Genomic DNA, 18,466 nt, shown 5'->3' with positions numbered 1-18,466 from the left:
AAACGATAATGAACCCAACACTGAACCCTGAGGAATTCTCTAATAACATTAGTCCACGATGAGCAGTGTCCATTGATTACCACTCTCTGTCTTCTCCCCCTCAACCATCCCTTTATCCATAGCAGCAATTTGCCTCCAATGCCACACTTCTCCAATTTGTGCAGCAGTCTTCCAAAGTATTAACAAAACCATGCTGTGTCCGAGCTATAACTGAAGTTTTGTCTAGATGATCCTACAGTGCTTCTTTAACCAGTGCCTCCATTAATTTTTCTGGAACAGAAGTTAAACTAACAGGTCTATAATTACTTCTGCTACCCTTTAATCCTCCCTTGTGAATTGGGGTCACATTTGCACATCTACAGTACATGGGTATCTCCCCTGAGTCCAAAGAAGCTCTCAAAATTATGGCTAAGGGTTTGCTTACTTCCTTTGTTGCCTCCTTTAATATAACTGGACAGATCCCATCCACCCCGGGTGCCTTTTTTATGTTTATCCTCAACAATTTCTCCTCTTTCCTCTCAGTTATTGCAAAATTATCTAGCTCACTGCCAAAGTTTACTTCACCTCTGGCATTCCCCTTCCTGAATAACTCCTCATGTGTGAATGTAGATGCAGAATACTCGTTTAGTTTGTTAGCCATCTGAGCAGGATCCTCAACTGTTGAACCATTGATATCCAGTGGAATAATCTGATTCATCCCTTTCCTTCTAGAGTTTACATAGGTAAAGAACTTTTTCTGTTTTTCTTTGCATCCTTTGCCAAGGATTTCTCATAATCTGCCTTTGCCTGCCTAATCTCCTTTGTGACTTGGTTACAGACCAGCTTATATCTATCATAGGCCTCCAATATCACCCATTAATTTATATGTATATCCCATGCATTTTTCTTCTCTGCCATATGTCTCATTAGTTCATCTGACATCCATTTAGGTCTAAACCTTGAACAATATTTCTTAGTTGGTATGTAAAGCCTAGTAGCTTCCAAGATAAGTTCTTTGAATGCTTCCCATTTTGAATTTGCTGTTGGTAACATCATCGGTTGGTCCCACTGTATAGAATTTAAATACTGTATCAGACCATTGTAGTCACCTTTACAAAAGCAAAAACCCTTCCCTTTACCCCTCATGGTAGTTACCTCTGAGTAAATCCCACTTCAGCACACTGTGATCGCTGCCACCTAGTGGTTCCTTTATCTGCAGATTCTTAAAGCATGAAGAATCACTACTGACAATCAGATCAAGAGTATTACTCCCTCTACTTGCGTCCCGAACATGCTAATGTAGAAAACAATCATCCAATAAATCCACAAAAGCCTTGCTAGTGTGTGAGTGACCAACTCACAAATTCCAGTCAATATCTGGGAAATTAAAATCCCCCATTATAAGACTCTCTGATTTACTGGCCCACTCTATTTCCCTGTACATTTTTTTATTATACTCATCAGAACCATTAGGCCTATAACACACTCCTACTCTCAATTTTGATCCTCCAAAGCTTATGTCACACCAAACTGACTCAACACTGCACTGTGCAGCAATGTCGACTGGCTTCACTTCCTTGAATTTTATGTGTTTCTTAACTAACAGCATAACCCCTCCTCCCTTCCTATCCTGTCTATCCTTTCTGTAGACATTGTACTCCCCAAATTCCAGTTCTGCATTCCTCATAGCTGTGTGACACCACGTCTCTGATATCCCAACAATATCTGCCTTTGATGTTTTGAGCAATACCTCAAATTCATCAAATTTATTTACCAAACTCCTAGCATAGATGTACACGCAAGTATACATGCACCTGTTCCTATTCTTAGCTACCCTAACACAACCCATGTGTTTACTTATACTGCAATGACTCCCTGTCTCTGATACCCTGCATCTTGTTTTTCAGGCTGCTGCTCATTCCAATAGAAGCAGTGCAAGAATCACTTTCACCTCTGCCAGTGGCTACTGTTAATCTATTAGTCCTTGTATCCCCCCCAAGCTAGCATTTTTCCAACCCCCCTAACACTGCCTCCATTGCATCAGCAAATATTCTTGCACCCTTTTTATTTAAGTATATTCCATCCCTGTAGAAGCAGTCTCTCCGGTTAACAAGTACAGACCAGGCTGAAAAAAAATTCTACCCCTTGAGTCTTGCACAATCTTTACAGGGCCGAATTGATCGACAAGGCTCATCAGATACTCTCTCCTATCGTGTCTGGGTAGAATTGCAGACACTTTCAAATTCAACCCTAATTCACGGCTTTTTTTCAACAGTGAGCTGTATTTGTTAAGTAATTCCGCCGGTCTCCTACTCTTAATATTATTAGTGCTAACGTGTACAACTATATCACCTTTTGTGCCTTTAAAGGTGATATCCGCACGTCATCAACCTTTGCCCCTGGCAGACATACCTTGGTCCTGTTCCACCTATCCTTTTTATAAAGCATGTTCCCCATTTCCCTGACAATAGAGTCACCAACAACTACTAGTTCATGTGGGACCAGTGCATTCTGCTTTGGGGGTTGCCGCTGTGTTGCATGATGACCAAGTGCAAGCTCTGGCGTTGATGTGGGCATCTGAGAGCTTGATGGGCCCCTCAATTTAGATCCTTCGAGGGCATCCACCCTCGAAGGATCTAAATTGCATCGCGTGCACACACAAAGACATCCCCCATGGCAATATCATGTCCCATACCCGACTGCTCCACAAACATCAAGCAAGCAGTGAATTTTAAAGGCTGTGATTCAGAGGGCAACTACCCACCTCAGTTCTCCCCTGAGCCACAGCACTCCCATTAGCTTGAGCCTTTTGCTTTGCTGCTCTGGTCTGAGTCATGATTTCGATTTAATTTCAATAAAATTTCAATTTCAGTACAAAATTATAACCCTAAACTTCTATCCCAACACAGGTTATAACGCCATATATATTTTTCAGTATCGAGTATTATCAATGATTTCCGTTTATATAACTTCCGTATCAAGTTATGTATTAATTAATTATGTTACGTTTGTAATCTTCGTTATATGTATTTAGTTAAAAAGTACAATTTAATTAACAATGAAGTTTAACAAGATTAATAGATTTTACTGATTAATTGACAATATTAAATTATATACTATACTATACTAAGCTTACACTGTCTAGTTCGGGATATAACATCGTATCGTATAACAATGGCGGCAAGTTACGAACGGTAAATCTACGGACACTTAAGTATTAATTAACTTCCAAATCTCGCTGTCTCAATTCAGAATAAACTAAGGATCCTGACTAGATCTATAAGCTACTTATAGAAAATAATTTAATATAACAATTGGTCAATAAAGCGGCTAAATATGGCTAAAAAACTTCTTGTTCAGCGGAGCTGCAACTTGTAACACGTGGATTTGATACCCTTACCGGTACTAAGTAATACCTACAATATCTCTATCTAAGTTAAACTTTAAACTAAGTATCATAACTAGGAATATAAAGCTACTCTAGAAAATAAGTTAATATGCCAATTTAAGCTAATAAAACAAAAAAACTTCTCTATTCCAGGAGCAGTAAAAACTTCACCTGCACAAGGCTACGCTTGTTCTCATAGTGTCTCATAGTGTCTTACCTGACCGTTTTTGCTTTTGTAAAGACTACTATGGAGCTCTGAGACAGTATTTAAATTCTATACAGTGAGACCAACTGATGATGTTACCAACAGCATATTCAAAATGGTGAGCATCCAAAGAATGCTTGGAAGCAACTATGCTTTTCATACCAACTAAGAAATATTGTTCAAGGTTTAGGCCTAAATGGATGTCAGATCTGTAACCAAGTGACAAAGGAGGTTAGGCAAGAAAAGACGGATTACGAGAAATCTTTGGCAAAGGATGCAAAGAAAAATAGCAGAGTTCTTTATTTATGTAAACTCTAAAAGGAAGGAGATGAATCAGATTGGTCCACTGGATATCAATGGTTGAACTGTTGATGATCCTGCTCAGGTAGCTAACAAAACAAATGAGTATTTTGCATCTACATTCAAACATGAGGAGAATGCCAGAAATGAATTAAACTCTGGCCGTGAGCTAAATGATTTTGTAATAACTGAGAGCAAAGTGGAGGAGAAATTGTTGAAGATAAACATAAGAAAGGCACCTGGGGGTGGATGGGATATATCCAGTTATATTAAAGGAGGCAGCAAAGGAAGTAAGAAAACCCCTTAGCCATATATATGAGAGCTTCCTTGGACTCGGGGGAGGTACTCGTGGACTGGAAATGTGCAAATGTGACCCCAATTCACAAAGGAGGATCAAAGGTCGACACAAGTAATTACAGACCTATTAGTTTATCTTTTGTTCGAGGGAAATTAATGGAGGCGCTGGTTAAAGAAGCACTGCAGGATCATCTATACAAGACATCAGTTATAGTTCGGACACAGCATGGTTTTGTAAAGGGGAAGTCTTATTTGACCACTTTGATTGGATACTATGATGTGGTCACAAAGTAACTGGATGCAGGGAATAACTTTGATATCATATATTTGGATCTTAGAAAGGCTTTTGATACTGTTGCACATGGAAGACTGCTGCACAAATTGGAGCAGTGTGATATTGGAGGCAAATTGCTGCTATGGATGAAGGGATGGTTGAGTAGGAGAAGACAGAGTGGTAATCAATCGACACTGCTCTTCGTGGACTAATGTTATTAGTGGAACCCCTCAGGGTTCAGTGTTGGATCCATTGTTGTTTTCTGTATTTATTAATGATATTGATGGTATATCAGTTTTTTTGTTTTTTTTTTTTGTGCTAGTTGTTGGCGCATCGGCTTCTGTGGCCATAGTGCACCTCCCAAGGTTTTTGCAGTACTTTGATCCAAGCCCGAGGCGGGATTCGAACCCGCGACCTTTGGGTTGCCAGGCAGGCACTTTACCCACCTGGCTAGCCCGGTCGGCCTGGTATATCAGGCTTAATGTACAAGTTTGCAGACGATACAACAAAGGTTGGCAAAGTTGCTAATGACAGTACGTTGCTGCAACAGGATCAAGAAAAGTTGAGCAAATGGGCTGAGAGGTGGCAACTGAAGTTCAACATTGACAAATGTAAAGTACTGCATATGGGAAGCAGTAACCTCAGAGTAATGTATCAACTGTGTGGTACTACACTAACAGTGGTAGAGAATGAAAAGGACCTGGGGTAATTGTGCAGGCAGATATGAAGTTTTCTGAGCAGTGCAGATGGTCTGCAAGAGCAGCTCATGGTGTCTTGTCAATGGTAAACAGGAATTTTTCCAGCAGAGATAAGGTGATTATCCCCTTGTATAAGGCAATGGTAAGGCCACACCTTGAGTATTGAATACAGGTCTGGAGACCCCATTTTAGAAAGGATGTAGAGCTGCTGGAGCAAGTGCAGAGATGGGCAACAAGATTAGTGAATGGAACAAAGGGTTGCTCTTACGAAGAAAGGCTTAAGTTTTGCAAATTACGTTTCTAGAGACTAGGCACCTGCGAGGTGATCTGATTGAGGTGTATAAAGCCTTGAATGGTTTGTGTATGCTCAATGCTTACGGGATTCTTCCTCTTGCTCAGAATAATCACCTGAGAGGGCATAAATTCAAATTGAAGAAAGACAGTTGTATGACAGATGTGTGGAACTTTGTCTTTATCCAGCGTGTGGGTGATTGCTAGAACAAACTTCCATCTGTCTTTGAAGAAGTTCATAGTTTAAATAGATTCAAAGCAGAACTAAACAATCATTTGGAGCGAGTGGATAGGTGAAATTAGAAGATTTGTGGGGGGGGTTTGTTTTGTTTTGGCTGATGCTATATACGCTTGCTTTCTTGCATCATGTGCCTTTACTAATGCTACTGCTATTCAAGAGAAAAATAGTGAAACATTTTTCATCACCAAATAATACTAATCTCAATCTCATTACATATTAAAAACAAAGATGAGCTGAAATGTTTATTTGCAATACACAAATCTAACAGATGAAAATTAAACATCTGTCTGGCAGTAATTCTGCCAAATTCTGAAAACCTGCATCTTCTTTTGATACACTCATATATTAGAAATAATAAACATTATCACATAAGGCATAATGTTAAGATTTCTCATTATATGTAGTACAAATTATGAACACTGAGTGTACAGTTTAAGTCATGAATTTAATAATAAAATAGGAGGGCCTATCAAAAAGTTCTGTTCCAATATTAAGAGTAGTGCTCACCTCATGTGAAATTCACTGCATCACCTGCATTAAATCATCTGTCCCACCCATTAATTCAAGGGCATGTATAAAATCCTCTGTCACAGTTTTCAATGGCTGATTTTAAAGAACATCTGTACTGTGTGTTTGTGTGTATTAAGTTCTGCTTTTAGCTCAGGAAAGCAATTCTGAAACAATGACACAATAAGCCATTCAACAAAATTCCAAAGGTTTTCAAAATCAAAACGCAGCAAATGCAATCAAATGTATTATTTCAAATGTTTAGTAATTTTTTTCAATGAAAAATACCTAATTAATAAGTACCATGAGTACCCACACATATGAGTCAGTTAGATTGAAATGTTAATAACAATGAAAAAATGGCAATTAGCTCCATCATTGGGAGAATGCACATTCCTATACTGCCCTGACTGTAGCTGAATATCTACAACTGGCAAAATTCAACATTCAATATATAGCTAGTAAAATTCAACATTTCTGTGGTACCACATTCTCGCTTAGTTTGGCACCCATTTGATTTCTTCCTCCTTCCCAAACTGGATGCTCAACTTCAATAGAGAACAATTGACAACAGGGAGGACACCATTTAAAAAAAAAAAAAAAAAAAAAAAGAAAGAAAAGAAAAAAAAAATGCTGAAATCTATTATAAAAAATAAAAAAAAATTCTAGGCATCTGTTGACTGAATCTTTTTAACAAAGAATCCTTTGACTGGATAAGGCATTTCAGTCAAAGGAAAACTGCACTGATGTATTATTGAATTAGTGTCCGAACCTTTCAATAGTTCCTTGTATATTGATTGAAATTGATTATAATTCAGATTATATTCACATTAACTAAAGGAAATTGAAATACTTACAGCTTGTGTTATAATTTCCTTTGTTTTTTTGCTAATCAAGTTTTCCAAAACAAACGAATCTCCAAACTTTTCAGCCTAAATAATTAAAAAAAACAAGCATGAGGCCAACTGAGTACAAATTGTAAATTAGAATAAAAATTACAATTATGCCATTTTTAATTACTAATACATTTATTTTACTCTTAAAATGCAGTGGAGAAGGGGTGGATTAACTTCACAAAAGATAAGATATCTTTCTAAGTCTATATTGTATTAGTATCAATAGTGGCAAATGTTGCAAGAAAGCGAACTTATAAAGTATCAGCCAAAAAAAAAAAAAAAAACATTCACCCATCCATACCACCAAGAATTTGTCTAGTTCTTTCTTGAATTTATTCAAACAACCCTCTTCCATCCAAACCAACAGTAGATGTTTGTTCCAACAATCAACCACCCAAATTCCCACATATCTATCCTGCAACTGTCTGTCCTTTCTGAACTTGAATTTATCTCCCTTCATGTGTGTAGTCTCATCAAGATGAAGAATGCCATCAACACTGAACTTACTCAATCCATTCAAAGCCTTAAACACCTCAGTCATATCTACCCCAGACACTGAAATTTGCAGAACAAAAGCCTTTCTTGGTAAGAGCACCCTTTTGTTCTCTTTACCAAATTGTTGCCCTTTCTTGCACCCATTCCAAAGATCTGCATCCTCCCTAAAATGAAGCCTCCAAACCTGTATACAGTACTGAAGATGCAGCCTAACCATGGCATTGTACAAAGAGATAATCACCTCATTGACAAAAGGCTGTGTGAACTGCTCAGAAAACTTCATATCTGACTGCACAATTAACCTCAGGTCTTTTTCAGTTTAATGTTAATCTTGCATTTGTCAATGATAAACTTCTACTGATATTTTTCAGCTCATCAACCAAATTTTCCTAGATCTTGTTGCAGTAGCTCACCCTAATTACTATCATTAACCTCCCTGCCAACCTTTTTATTATGTGAAAACTTAAACATTAAGCCTATATATATATATAAAAAAAAATTTTCTTGTTTATACTCTGGCACAACCACCAAGTCAGTGGAGTTTACAATAAATCAATCAATACAAAAGTTAATCGTATTTAGCAGTCATGGGCTTGAACCCCAGTCCACTCAAAGAGCATGTGCTCCTGACCATTCAGCTATGTCAGGCAATATCATTAATAAATATACAAAGCAACGATGTGCCCAGCAATGAATGCTTGATGACTCCACTAATAACATTAGTCCACAGAGAGCAATATTAATCAATAACCACTATCTATCTTTCTTCTACCACTCAACAGTCCCTTTATCCATGCCCTTAATGCCACATTGATCCAATTTGTACAGCTGACATTTATGTGCAACACTACAAAAAGTTTTCCTGAAGTCCAAGTATATAATATCAAATTGCTTTTTTGCATCCACTTCCTTGATTATTGCATCACAGTATCCAATCAGATTGGTCAGCCAAGTTCACCCCTTAACAAATCTATGCTGTGACTGCAGTATAAATGCATTGCTGTCTACATGGCCTGCATTACTTCTTTAACCAGAGACTCCATTATTTTACTAGGAACGGCTCTAGTAGTAGTAGTAACAGAGGCATGTGATGCAAGAAAATAAGCGTATGAGCTTATGTAGCATCAGCCCAAAAAAAAAAAAAAAAAAAAACTTATTTCATACATTCATTCCCTCTAAATGTTTGACCAGTCCCTCCTTGAATTTATTTAAGCTATCAACTTCCACAATGACAGATGGAAGTTTGTTCCAGAAATTAACCACCCACTTGGCTAAAGGCAAATTTCCACACATCTATTCTACAACTGTCTTTCCTCAATTTGAATTTATACCCCCTCAGGTTCATAATCTGAGCAAGTGGAAGAATCCCATCAGAATTCAGCGTACTCAACCCATTCAAGACTTTACACGCCACAATCAGATCATCTCGCAGGTGACAGTCTCCAGCCACTGCAATTTGCAGAACTTAAGCCTTTCTTGGTAAAAGGGGCCCTTTGTTCCCCTCACCAATCTTGTTGCCCTTCTCTGTACAGGCTCAAACAACTCTACATCCTTCCTAAAATGAGGCCGCGACCTGTACGTAGTAGTCAAGACGTGGCCTGACTATTGCTTTATACAAAGGGATAATCACCTCCCTACTAACAAAATTCCTTTAAATCATTGACAATACCCCATGACCAGCACTGGCAGTCTGTCTCCATTGCTCAGAAAACTTCATATCTGTCAGTTCTTTTTCATTTTCTACCACCCGAAGTGTAAGGTACCTCCGTAGTCAGATGGGCAGGAGCAGCAGTGCGTAGCAGCACACGCTTCTTGATCAGATCGGGGTTCGAGTCCGTGACCACCAAATACAGAGGATGCAGAAAGGTCAGGAAATGACCACCGCATACCCCCAGAGCAATATGGCCTTAGTTGCTAATGCTCCTAAAAACCAAATAACAACAACAACCCGAAGTGTAGAACCACACCAGTTGGTACGTTTCTCTGGGGTTAACTCTAACCATATGCAGTACTTTGCATTTGTCAATGTTAAAATTCAGTTGCCACTTCTCAGCCCATATGCCCAAATTTTCTAGATCCTGTTGCAGCAGCACCCTGCCAACCTTTGTATCACCTGCAAACTTCGACATTAAGCCTGATATACCTTCATCAACATCACTGATAAATATACAAACCAACAGTGGGCCCAAAACCGAACTCTGTGGGACTCCACTAATAACATTAGTCCACAAAGACCAGCATCCCTTGATTACCACTCTCTATCTTCTCCCACTCAACCACCCTTTTATCCATTGTAGCACTTACCCTTAATACCATACTGCTCCAATTTGTATAGTAGCCTTCCGTGCACAACAGTGTCAAAAGTTTTTCTGAAATCCAAGTATATGATATCAAAATTATTTTTGTCATCCAGTTCCTTTGTAACCAAATTACAATATCCAATCAAATTTGTCAGAGAAGACTTTCCCATAACAAACCCATGCTGTGTCTGAATTATTACTGCAGTCTTGTCTAGATGGTCTTACAATGCATCTTTAACCAGTGACTCCATTATTTACCCCGGAACAGAAGTTAAACTAACTGGTCTGTAATTACTCATGTCACCCTTAGATCCCGCTTTGTGAATCAAGGAATCATTTGCACATTTCCAGTCTATGGGGACTTCCCCTGAGTCCAAGGATGTTCTCAGGATGTTAAGGTAAGAGGTCTGTAATTACTCATATCACCTTTTGATCCTCCCTTTGTGAATTAGGGATACATTCGCACATCTGCAGTCCATAGGGACCTTCCCGGAATCCAAGGATGCTCTCATAATTATGTCTAACAATTTGCTTATCTAGTTTGCTGCCTCCTTTAATATAACTGGATAGATTCCATCCACCCTGAGTACATTTCTTGATTTTTTAACAACCAAGAGGAAAGTGGAAGAGAAATTGTTGAAGTTAAAAATAAGAAAGGTACTCGGGGTGGATGGGATCTATCCAGTTATATTAAAGGAGGCAGCAAACTAGATAAGCAAATTGTTAGACATAATTATGAGAGCATCCTTGGATTCAGGGGAGGTCCCTATGGACTGCAGATGTGCGAATGTATCCCTAATTCACAAAGGGAGGATCAAAAGGTGATATGAGTAATTACAGACCTCTTACCTTAACATCCTGAGAACATCCTTGGACTCAGGGGAAGTCCCCATAGACTGGAAATGTGCAAATGTTTCCCCAATTCACAAAGCGGGATCTAAGGGTGACATCAAGTGGCCCAATGTGATTCAGAATAAAATCATAGAAGTCTTTGCTGCTGTTCTTTGTATTCATTGCCAGGGACTTCTCATAATCTGCCTTAGCTTGCGTAACCCCCTTTGCAACACAATTACAGACTAATTTATATATACCATAGGCTTTTGTATCACCTGATAATTTATATGCATCCCACTAATTTTTCTTGTCTGCCACAATTCTCATCAGTTCTTCTGACATCCATTTAGGTCTAACTAAGCCTTGAACAGTATTTCATAGTTGATACAAAAAGCCTAGTAGCTTCTAACATTAATTCCTTGAATGCTTCCCATTTAGAATTTGCTGATGGCAACATCATCAGTAGTCCCAATGCACAGAATTTAAAAACTGTCTGAGACCACTCTAGACCCTTATGAAAGCAAAAGCGTTTCCCTTTACCCTTGACAGTAGTTAAGTCTTTAATCAAGTTCCCCATTAGTACACGGTGATTGCTACCACACAGTGTGTCTTTTACCTGTAGATCCTTAATACATGAAGAATCGCTGCCGATAACCAGATCAAGAATATTGCTTCTTCTTATTGCCTCTCCAACATGCTGCTGTAGAAAACAGTCATCCGATAAATCCACAGAAGTCTTACTAATGTGTGTGAGCAACCAACTGACAAGTTCCAGTCAATATCTGGAGTTAAATTCCTCTATTATAAAACAATCTGATTTACTAGCCCACTCTGTTTCTCTGTATATTTATTTGGTATACTCATCACAGTCATTAGGCCTATAACAAACACACTCCTATTCTCATTTTTGTTTTTTTCAGTGATTATGTTACACCAAATTCAAGAGGCTCACATCTGGTGAGTATGGACTTGACGCATCCAGGGTCCTTAGCTGGATATCGTCATTTTTCTCTTTCTTGGTGATTCCCTTCTACTTCTGACACTTGCTCATGCGCTCTCGCTCTCTCTCTCTCTCTCTCTCTCTCTCTCACAAGGTAACTCCGAAATATTTTTTTTTTGGCTGGTGCAGAAGCAAAAGCCTCATGGCTTACTTGCACCATACGGCTAATAATAATAATTAGTATTAGCCACACAGTGCATGGAAGCCAACAAGCTTTTGCTGCACTTGTCATAAAATAAAAAATAATAATAAATTAAATAAATAAAAATAAATAACACTATAAAAAATAAAAAGAAAATAAGTAATATGTGTTCCACTTCACATAGGTATTTAACAGCTGACCTTAGAATTTCCCCAAGCTGTCAGCCTCAACTATCCCCAGAGGTAACTTATTTCAGTAAAGAAAATATTTGGAAACAGAGAGAGCACACAGATCAGAATGTCTCATTATGGGTAAATGAAACCTGGGTTTCATTTCCCCATTATATATCCCAGACATAACACAAAGATAACATCTGGACAGAATGACAACCTCAGAAAACCCAACTTTAGTGTAACTACCAGACAAATCCCCTTCTACATTGTATACTAGTCCTCTGATACTAGTGGAGTGTCTCACCTGAAAAACCTCTTTATACCTGCATTGCTATGAAATAACACTTCTATCAAATTAAAATATACTTTGTTAGATGCATATATATTTATAATTTATTTTTAAAATAAATAATTTTATAATGAAAATAATCTGTAAATTGCTGAAACACTTAACTTCAGTCACTATATATACAGGGTGTCTCAAAAATATTGGTACGGACATTTGGGGGGAGGTGGGTGACTTCTTAAGGAGTGTGAATCGCATAGGAACCCATAACCGGAAACTTCACCGTAAGTTGGCACACGGCGCTGTTCATCAGTTCAGGAGAGGGAAAATTTCTGGTTTACTCATTCACAGTAGTCACTGCACGATGAGCATGCATCGATATACAAACTGTGAGCTGGCAGACATGCACCTAGTGTATGGAGGCGCCTCCGTAGCCAGGTGGGAAGGAGCAGCAGTGCGTAGCACACGCTTCTTGATTAGACCGGGGTTCGAGCCAGTCACCACCAAATACGGAGGATGCGGAAAGGTCAGGGAATGACCACCGCATATCCCGGAGCAATATGGCCTTAGTTGCTAATGCTCCTAAAAACCAAATAACAAACAACAACCTAGTGTATGGATTAGCAGAGGGCCCACACGGTGTGCGCCCCCATGCGGCACAACATCGCTTCGCAATAAATGTGTGGGCAGGTATGGTCGGTGACCGCTTAGTCGGCCCATACCTGTTACCATCCCACCTGAGCTCCGCTAAATATGGGATCTTTCTTGAACAAGTTCTACCAGAGTTACTTGACGATGTTCCAGCAAATGTGAGATGCAACATTTGGTTTCAACATGATGGGGCGCCTGCCCATTATGGAAGGTGTGTTAGTGACCATTTGAACAGCCGTTTTGGGCATCGATTCATTGGCCGTGGTGGATCCGTTGCCTGGCCCCCACGCTCACCTGATTTATCGAGTCTTGATTTCTTTCTGTGGGGCCCTCAAATCTATCATATGTGAATCGCCTGTGGAGACTGAAATGGATCTCGTGGTGAGACTCGTCTGCGCTGCTGCTTCTGTCAAAGAAACTCCAGGTGTGTTCGACTGTGTCCTCCAATCCGTGCATGCGTTGGTGTCACGCATGCATTGCGTCTCATTTGGAACCTTCGAGCATCTGTTGTAACATCATGAAACGCATCCATCTCTTACTCCATTGTTAATATTATGTCAAATAAATGTTTGCCACTAATTACTGTCTTGTGTCATATCTGCTTCTTGTGCCTCTGCTACTACTTTCCCCGTGACGTTTCCGGTCATGGGTTCCTATGTGATTCACGTTCCTTTGGATGTTACCTTCCTCCCCTAAACGTTTGTACCAATATTTTTGAGACACCCTGTATATATATATATATATATATATATATATATTTTTTTTTTTTTTTTTTGCCAAATTTTCAGAAAAGTAATGTTAGCTTTCCTCCTGAAGTTTTCAAAAAAAGGTTCAAGGAATTGAGGCTTATGCAGTTTCAGCTTTGTATCTCTATTTTATATAAATGTCTAATTCTGTTCTTAAATCTATATAAGCATTATATTTGTACTACATGTTGCGGTAATTGATTACACTTTGGTTAAAAGATTTTTTTTTTTTATATATACAGTGTACCCCTGCTTCGCGATTGGTTCACTATGCGATATGTGGTAAGTGTCGGTCATTGTGATCACATTTGGAATAGAATTTTAATTCTATTAAACAGTGAAACAAAAATATGAGGAATATTATCCACAGGCTACAAAAATAGAGATCACAAATTTACACTTTATTACATTACCAATTAACAAAATTAAATGATACCTGAAAATCAGAAGAATGTTTTCCACAATTTATCAAAATAAAAGTAAATTTGCGCTTATGTACATAACTTAATAATACATACTGTAATAAGTACATACTAATTGATATTTCTGTTCACTGACATTTTTTGGGTTTTAAAATTTAAAACAGTAAAACAGATAAGCAATTAATAACAAAAAACGTGGCACCCACAAATTGCAACTAAAGTGATATGTGCAAGCATGATACGAAATAACAAGTTTATGAAGATTAAAAAATAGGTATGATGAGAAGATTCTGAAAATTTATTTATGTTTTTTATATGATTGAAGGTTTCATGGAAGGGGGAAGCACATTTCACCATAATAACCTAAAAACCCACAGAATTCCAGCTATCGGTATTATCACAAATGCAATAAGATTAAGTTTACTACCTGTTTATAATAGAATTGCACTATAACAGAAAAGCCCAATATATGTATAGGAAAGATACGTATGAATGGAACTTGTGTGGTGTGCTACAGATTACATGATCGAGTACAGTGAGTCTTATATGGAACTGGATTGGACAAGTTGTCTTGTTATGGAAGATTATTTCAACTTAACTCTAATCATCATCATTCAAATAGGTTATGCTAATGTTGTGTAGATCACAGTAGTAGTGCAAATCAATCCTCATAAATTATGGACTTTTCATACACTAATTTTCTCCCTGCTTTTTTTTTTATGAAACCCCCAAACATGAAAGGTATTAGAACTTATAGTGCATAGTACCAAACATGGGTTGGGGGTTGAGAAGACGAAAGGAGATACTTATTGATATTAGACTTAAATTTCTGTATACTGTAATTTTTAGGAAATACTTGTGAAGGGAGGTTGTTCCAAAAAAAATGGAAGTCGAAGGAATGAGGAAGAAGAAAAGTTGGTTCTGTGAGTTTGAAATTGGACATTAAAAGAAGGCTGGCTGGTTATGGCATGTGTTTGGATTGGTTTAGAAGGCTTGAGGGGAATTATAGAATTCAATTCAGAAGAACACTGCCTATGGAAGTATCTGTAGAAGAGTCATGCAGCAGAAAAAAACATCCATGAGACAGAGTGGAGAGACGTTGTGAGAGATTATTTGTTAATTAACTGAACTGCCCTTATTTGAATAGGGTCCAGAAGCCTGAGAGAGGTTATTTGGAGCAATGCCACGAATATGAGAACAATATTTCGTGGTAGGGATTTGTACAGAATGAGTAGCTATTTGAAAGAAAAGTAATTCTGAGAGCAAAAGAAAAAACCCAGTTTTTTAAATGCAAATGAAGATATTTGTGATATGCTAATGCCAAGAGAAATCAGGATCAGAGAAGGCAGGGTATTCCCTAATAGAGATGTGTGCTCTTGTCTAGAAATCTTGAGTGTCATTGAAGATGAGCATAGGAGCAGAATCCTTTTTGCAAGATATAAGGCAGGGCTGAGTTTTAGAATAATTGAAATTAAGTAAATTGTGTTTTCCTACTGGAGAATAACACTAACACGGCTATCAGCAGTTTAAGGAATTGATAGTGTGGATATTCAAGAAGTTGGAGCTGTTCGTGCAGGGCAAGGTTTCTCAAACTGGAAGGTGAAATGCAATGTGCTATCAGCAGCAAAACTATGGATAGGATTTCCGGTCACTGGAAGGTCATTAATATAAAAGAGGAAAAAAAGTGGGAGAAAGAACTGAACCTTTTGGAACTATAGCATTAGTGGAGAAGTTAGAACACAGAGAGCCCTCTACCATCACCGTCAGTGAGCAGTCAGAGAGAAAACTGAATATCCAATTACAAGAAACAGTTGGCAAACCACGAGATAGAAGCTTATTTAGAAGACCTTTATGCCAAACATGATCAAAAGCCTTTGAAATTTCAAGAGCAACCGCTTCAGTTTCACCAGACTTTTCTATTGATGTGTCCATAGATGGGATCATAAGCAGTGGATCAACACTGACATAATCCATACTGGTGATCATTGATCAGATGGTAGTTTAGGAGTTGTGGTTAATGGATTCCATTACTTTAGAAAACTGTGAAAGAAAATGCAATGGCACGATAATTTGATAGGAGGGATTTGTCACCCTTTTTAGGAACTGGCTGGATATGAGCAAATTTTCAATCAGAAGGAAAACACCAGTGGAAACAGAAAGTGTAAAAAGGTGACATAGAAGAGAAGTAAACTCAGGAGCACAGGCTTTGAGGACAAGTGGAGAAATATCATCAGGACTTAGTGCAGGGGTGGTGAACCTATGGCGCACATACAAATTTTTTAGGCATGCGGATTTCAGGGCGTCCCAAAAAAAAATTTCAAACTTCGAAACAACATCATTCCAGGAATCCACCTTGAGTTGTGGACCTGCACATGCCTGCCCATTCTCTCTGCCAGGCATGGAGTGATTTGTTTGAAGTCGGAGTGGTGGGACCTACTGAAGAAATTCTGACAAAATTGTGTGATTAAATGTCTTGAATATTGCCTTCCGAGGGGCATGCAAGGGTAGTTTTTCCAAGATTTATCCAAATAGAAGCAAGTTTTCTACTCTTAGCCTGCTCAAAATGTGTTTGGACAAATTAAGACTTTTTCATTGAATTTGTCCATAGTGATTTAGTGTATGCACAAAATAAACCTGGAGATTTGGATTCAAGCCAGTTGTGATATGCACCATTCTTATCTTGAACAGCCTGAGTACTTTTGTTGGTAAAACCAAGTTTTAGATTAAAGATGATGTTAAAGCAGAGTGTGGGATAAAGGATTTCATCCCTGCAATAATAATTTCACTGACATGATCTGAGAACACTTATCAAAAGATTTAAAATAGTAATCCAACCAAGGAAAAGAAGAATAGAAATCTCACAGATCATCCTGTTTTGCATTCTTGTAAACAACATGAGGTTGAGACTGACAACAAGAAAAAGGTTCCATCGGAGAGGAGTCCATCACCAAGTTGTGATATGAGGCATCTAGAGAACCACTCACGTCGACTGTATGCTTGGAAGGGTCGTTTGTGAGGAAAAGATGAAGAGTGTTGTCTGTGTGGTTAGGATTGTCTGGTGTTCTGGTAGATAAATGAAAAATCTAAGCGAGAAAGCTTCAGCATCTTGGCCATCTGAAGTTGTGAACATTAAAATCATGGAAAATTACTGTGCTGTTAGAAAATTTGAACTGGAGGAAGTCACGTTTCAAAGCAAGGGAGTCAGAGTTCCAAGTGATTAGTGGAATTGGGAACATGATAGAGGCAACAGATGAATTTTATGGAATGGGTTAGAGAAATTTTAAGCCAAAGAAGATCAAAAAGAGGAGATTCCAAATTACTAAGAGTCTTGAAATTTCAAAACTGGAAATGGGTGTTTGGTTGTTTTTTCTGGAAGTGACCAAGTAAAAGAACACGGTGTCACTGTCATTTTGAATAAGGAATGTTCAAGGTCTCTTCTTGGATACAAACCTGTTAATAGTAGAATGATGACAGTTAGACTTCAGAGCCAGCCAGTAAATCTCACAGTTTTAGTTGCATATGCACCAACATCCACAGACGAAGATATGGATGTTTATTATGAAAATCTCCAGTCAGCTCTTGGGTGATTTTAATGCAAAAGTGGGCAAGACAGTTTCTTCTAGTCCGGAATGTGGTTGGTTTGGTCTTGGCATTAGAAATGAGTTGGGTGAAAATTTAATTGAATTTTGTCATCTGAACAGGCTTGTCATATGTAACACCTGCTTTCAGCAGCACCCGAGAAGGCTCTACACATGGAAATTCCTGATCTTAAAAGAAGGAATCAGATTGATTATATCCTTATGCAGCAAAGGTGGCATTCCAGTGTAATCACAGCAAAAACACTTCCTGGAGCAGATTGTGGCAGTGATCATCAGCTACTCCACATCGTTCTCAAGCTGAAGCTGAAAAAGATCATGAATAAGGTTTTCCCTAGACGATTGGATGTAGAAAATATTTCAGACGATTATATGCTTCAAACAGGCAATCGTTTTCAAGCTATTAGAACTAGATGACAGTATGCTGCCTGAGGAAATGTGGGAAAATACAGAAAGCATTATTAAGAATTCAGCAAATAGACAGATTAGAGAAAGGTCAAAGAAAGGCCAGGACAAACAGGATTATATCAATCAAAAGTGTAAATAAATTGAATACCACAACAAACAAAACAACACTAAAAAGATGTATGATGTAATTAAATCCTTAAGGCAAAAGTTCCAACTAAAATTTAATGTAATTAAGGACTCCAAAGGGAAAATTTTAACAGAGAAGAACACAATCAAATGGAAGGTGGAAAGAATACTGTGAGCAGCTCTTCTGAGCACCTGCTGGCACTAATGATCT

The 18,466-nt window shown here is 38.3% G+C and overlaps 1 protein-coding gene across 2 annotated transcripts in view; it reads right to left on the bottom strand.

The window, feature by feature from the left end:
- LOC150086876 (formylglycine-generating enzyme) overlaps positions 1-18,466 on the bottom strand; it is a 237,852-nt gene that overhangs the window by 187,847 nt on the left and 31,539 nt on the right. For both annotated transcript variants that reach the window (XM_090371641.1, XM_090371640.1), the window contains exon 2: positions 7,038-7,112. In XM_090371641.1, the coding sequence (XP_090227767.1) occupies positions 7,038-7,112 (75 nt within the window). The remainder of the gene's footprint in view (positions 1-7,037; positions 7,113-18,466) is intronic.

This window comes from Mastigoproctus giganteus, chromosome 4, assembly GCF_048544385.1.
Source record: "Mastigoproctus giganteus isolate SK-2022 chromosome 4, ASM4854438v1, whole genome shotgun sequence".
Lineage (NCBI taxonomy): Eukaryota > Metazoa > Arthropoda > Arachnida > Uropygi > Thelyphonidae > Mastigoproctus > Mastigoproctus giganteus.
This window is presented reverse-complemented; position numbering and strand designations above follow the sequence as displayed.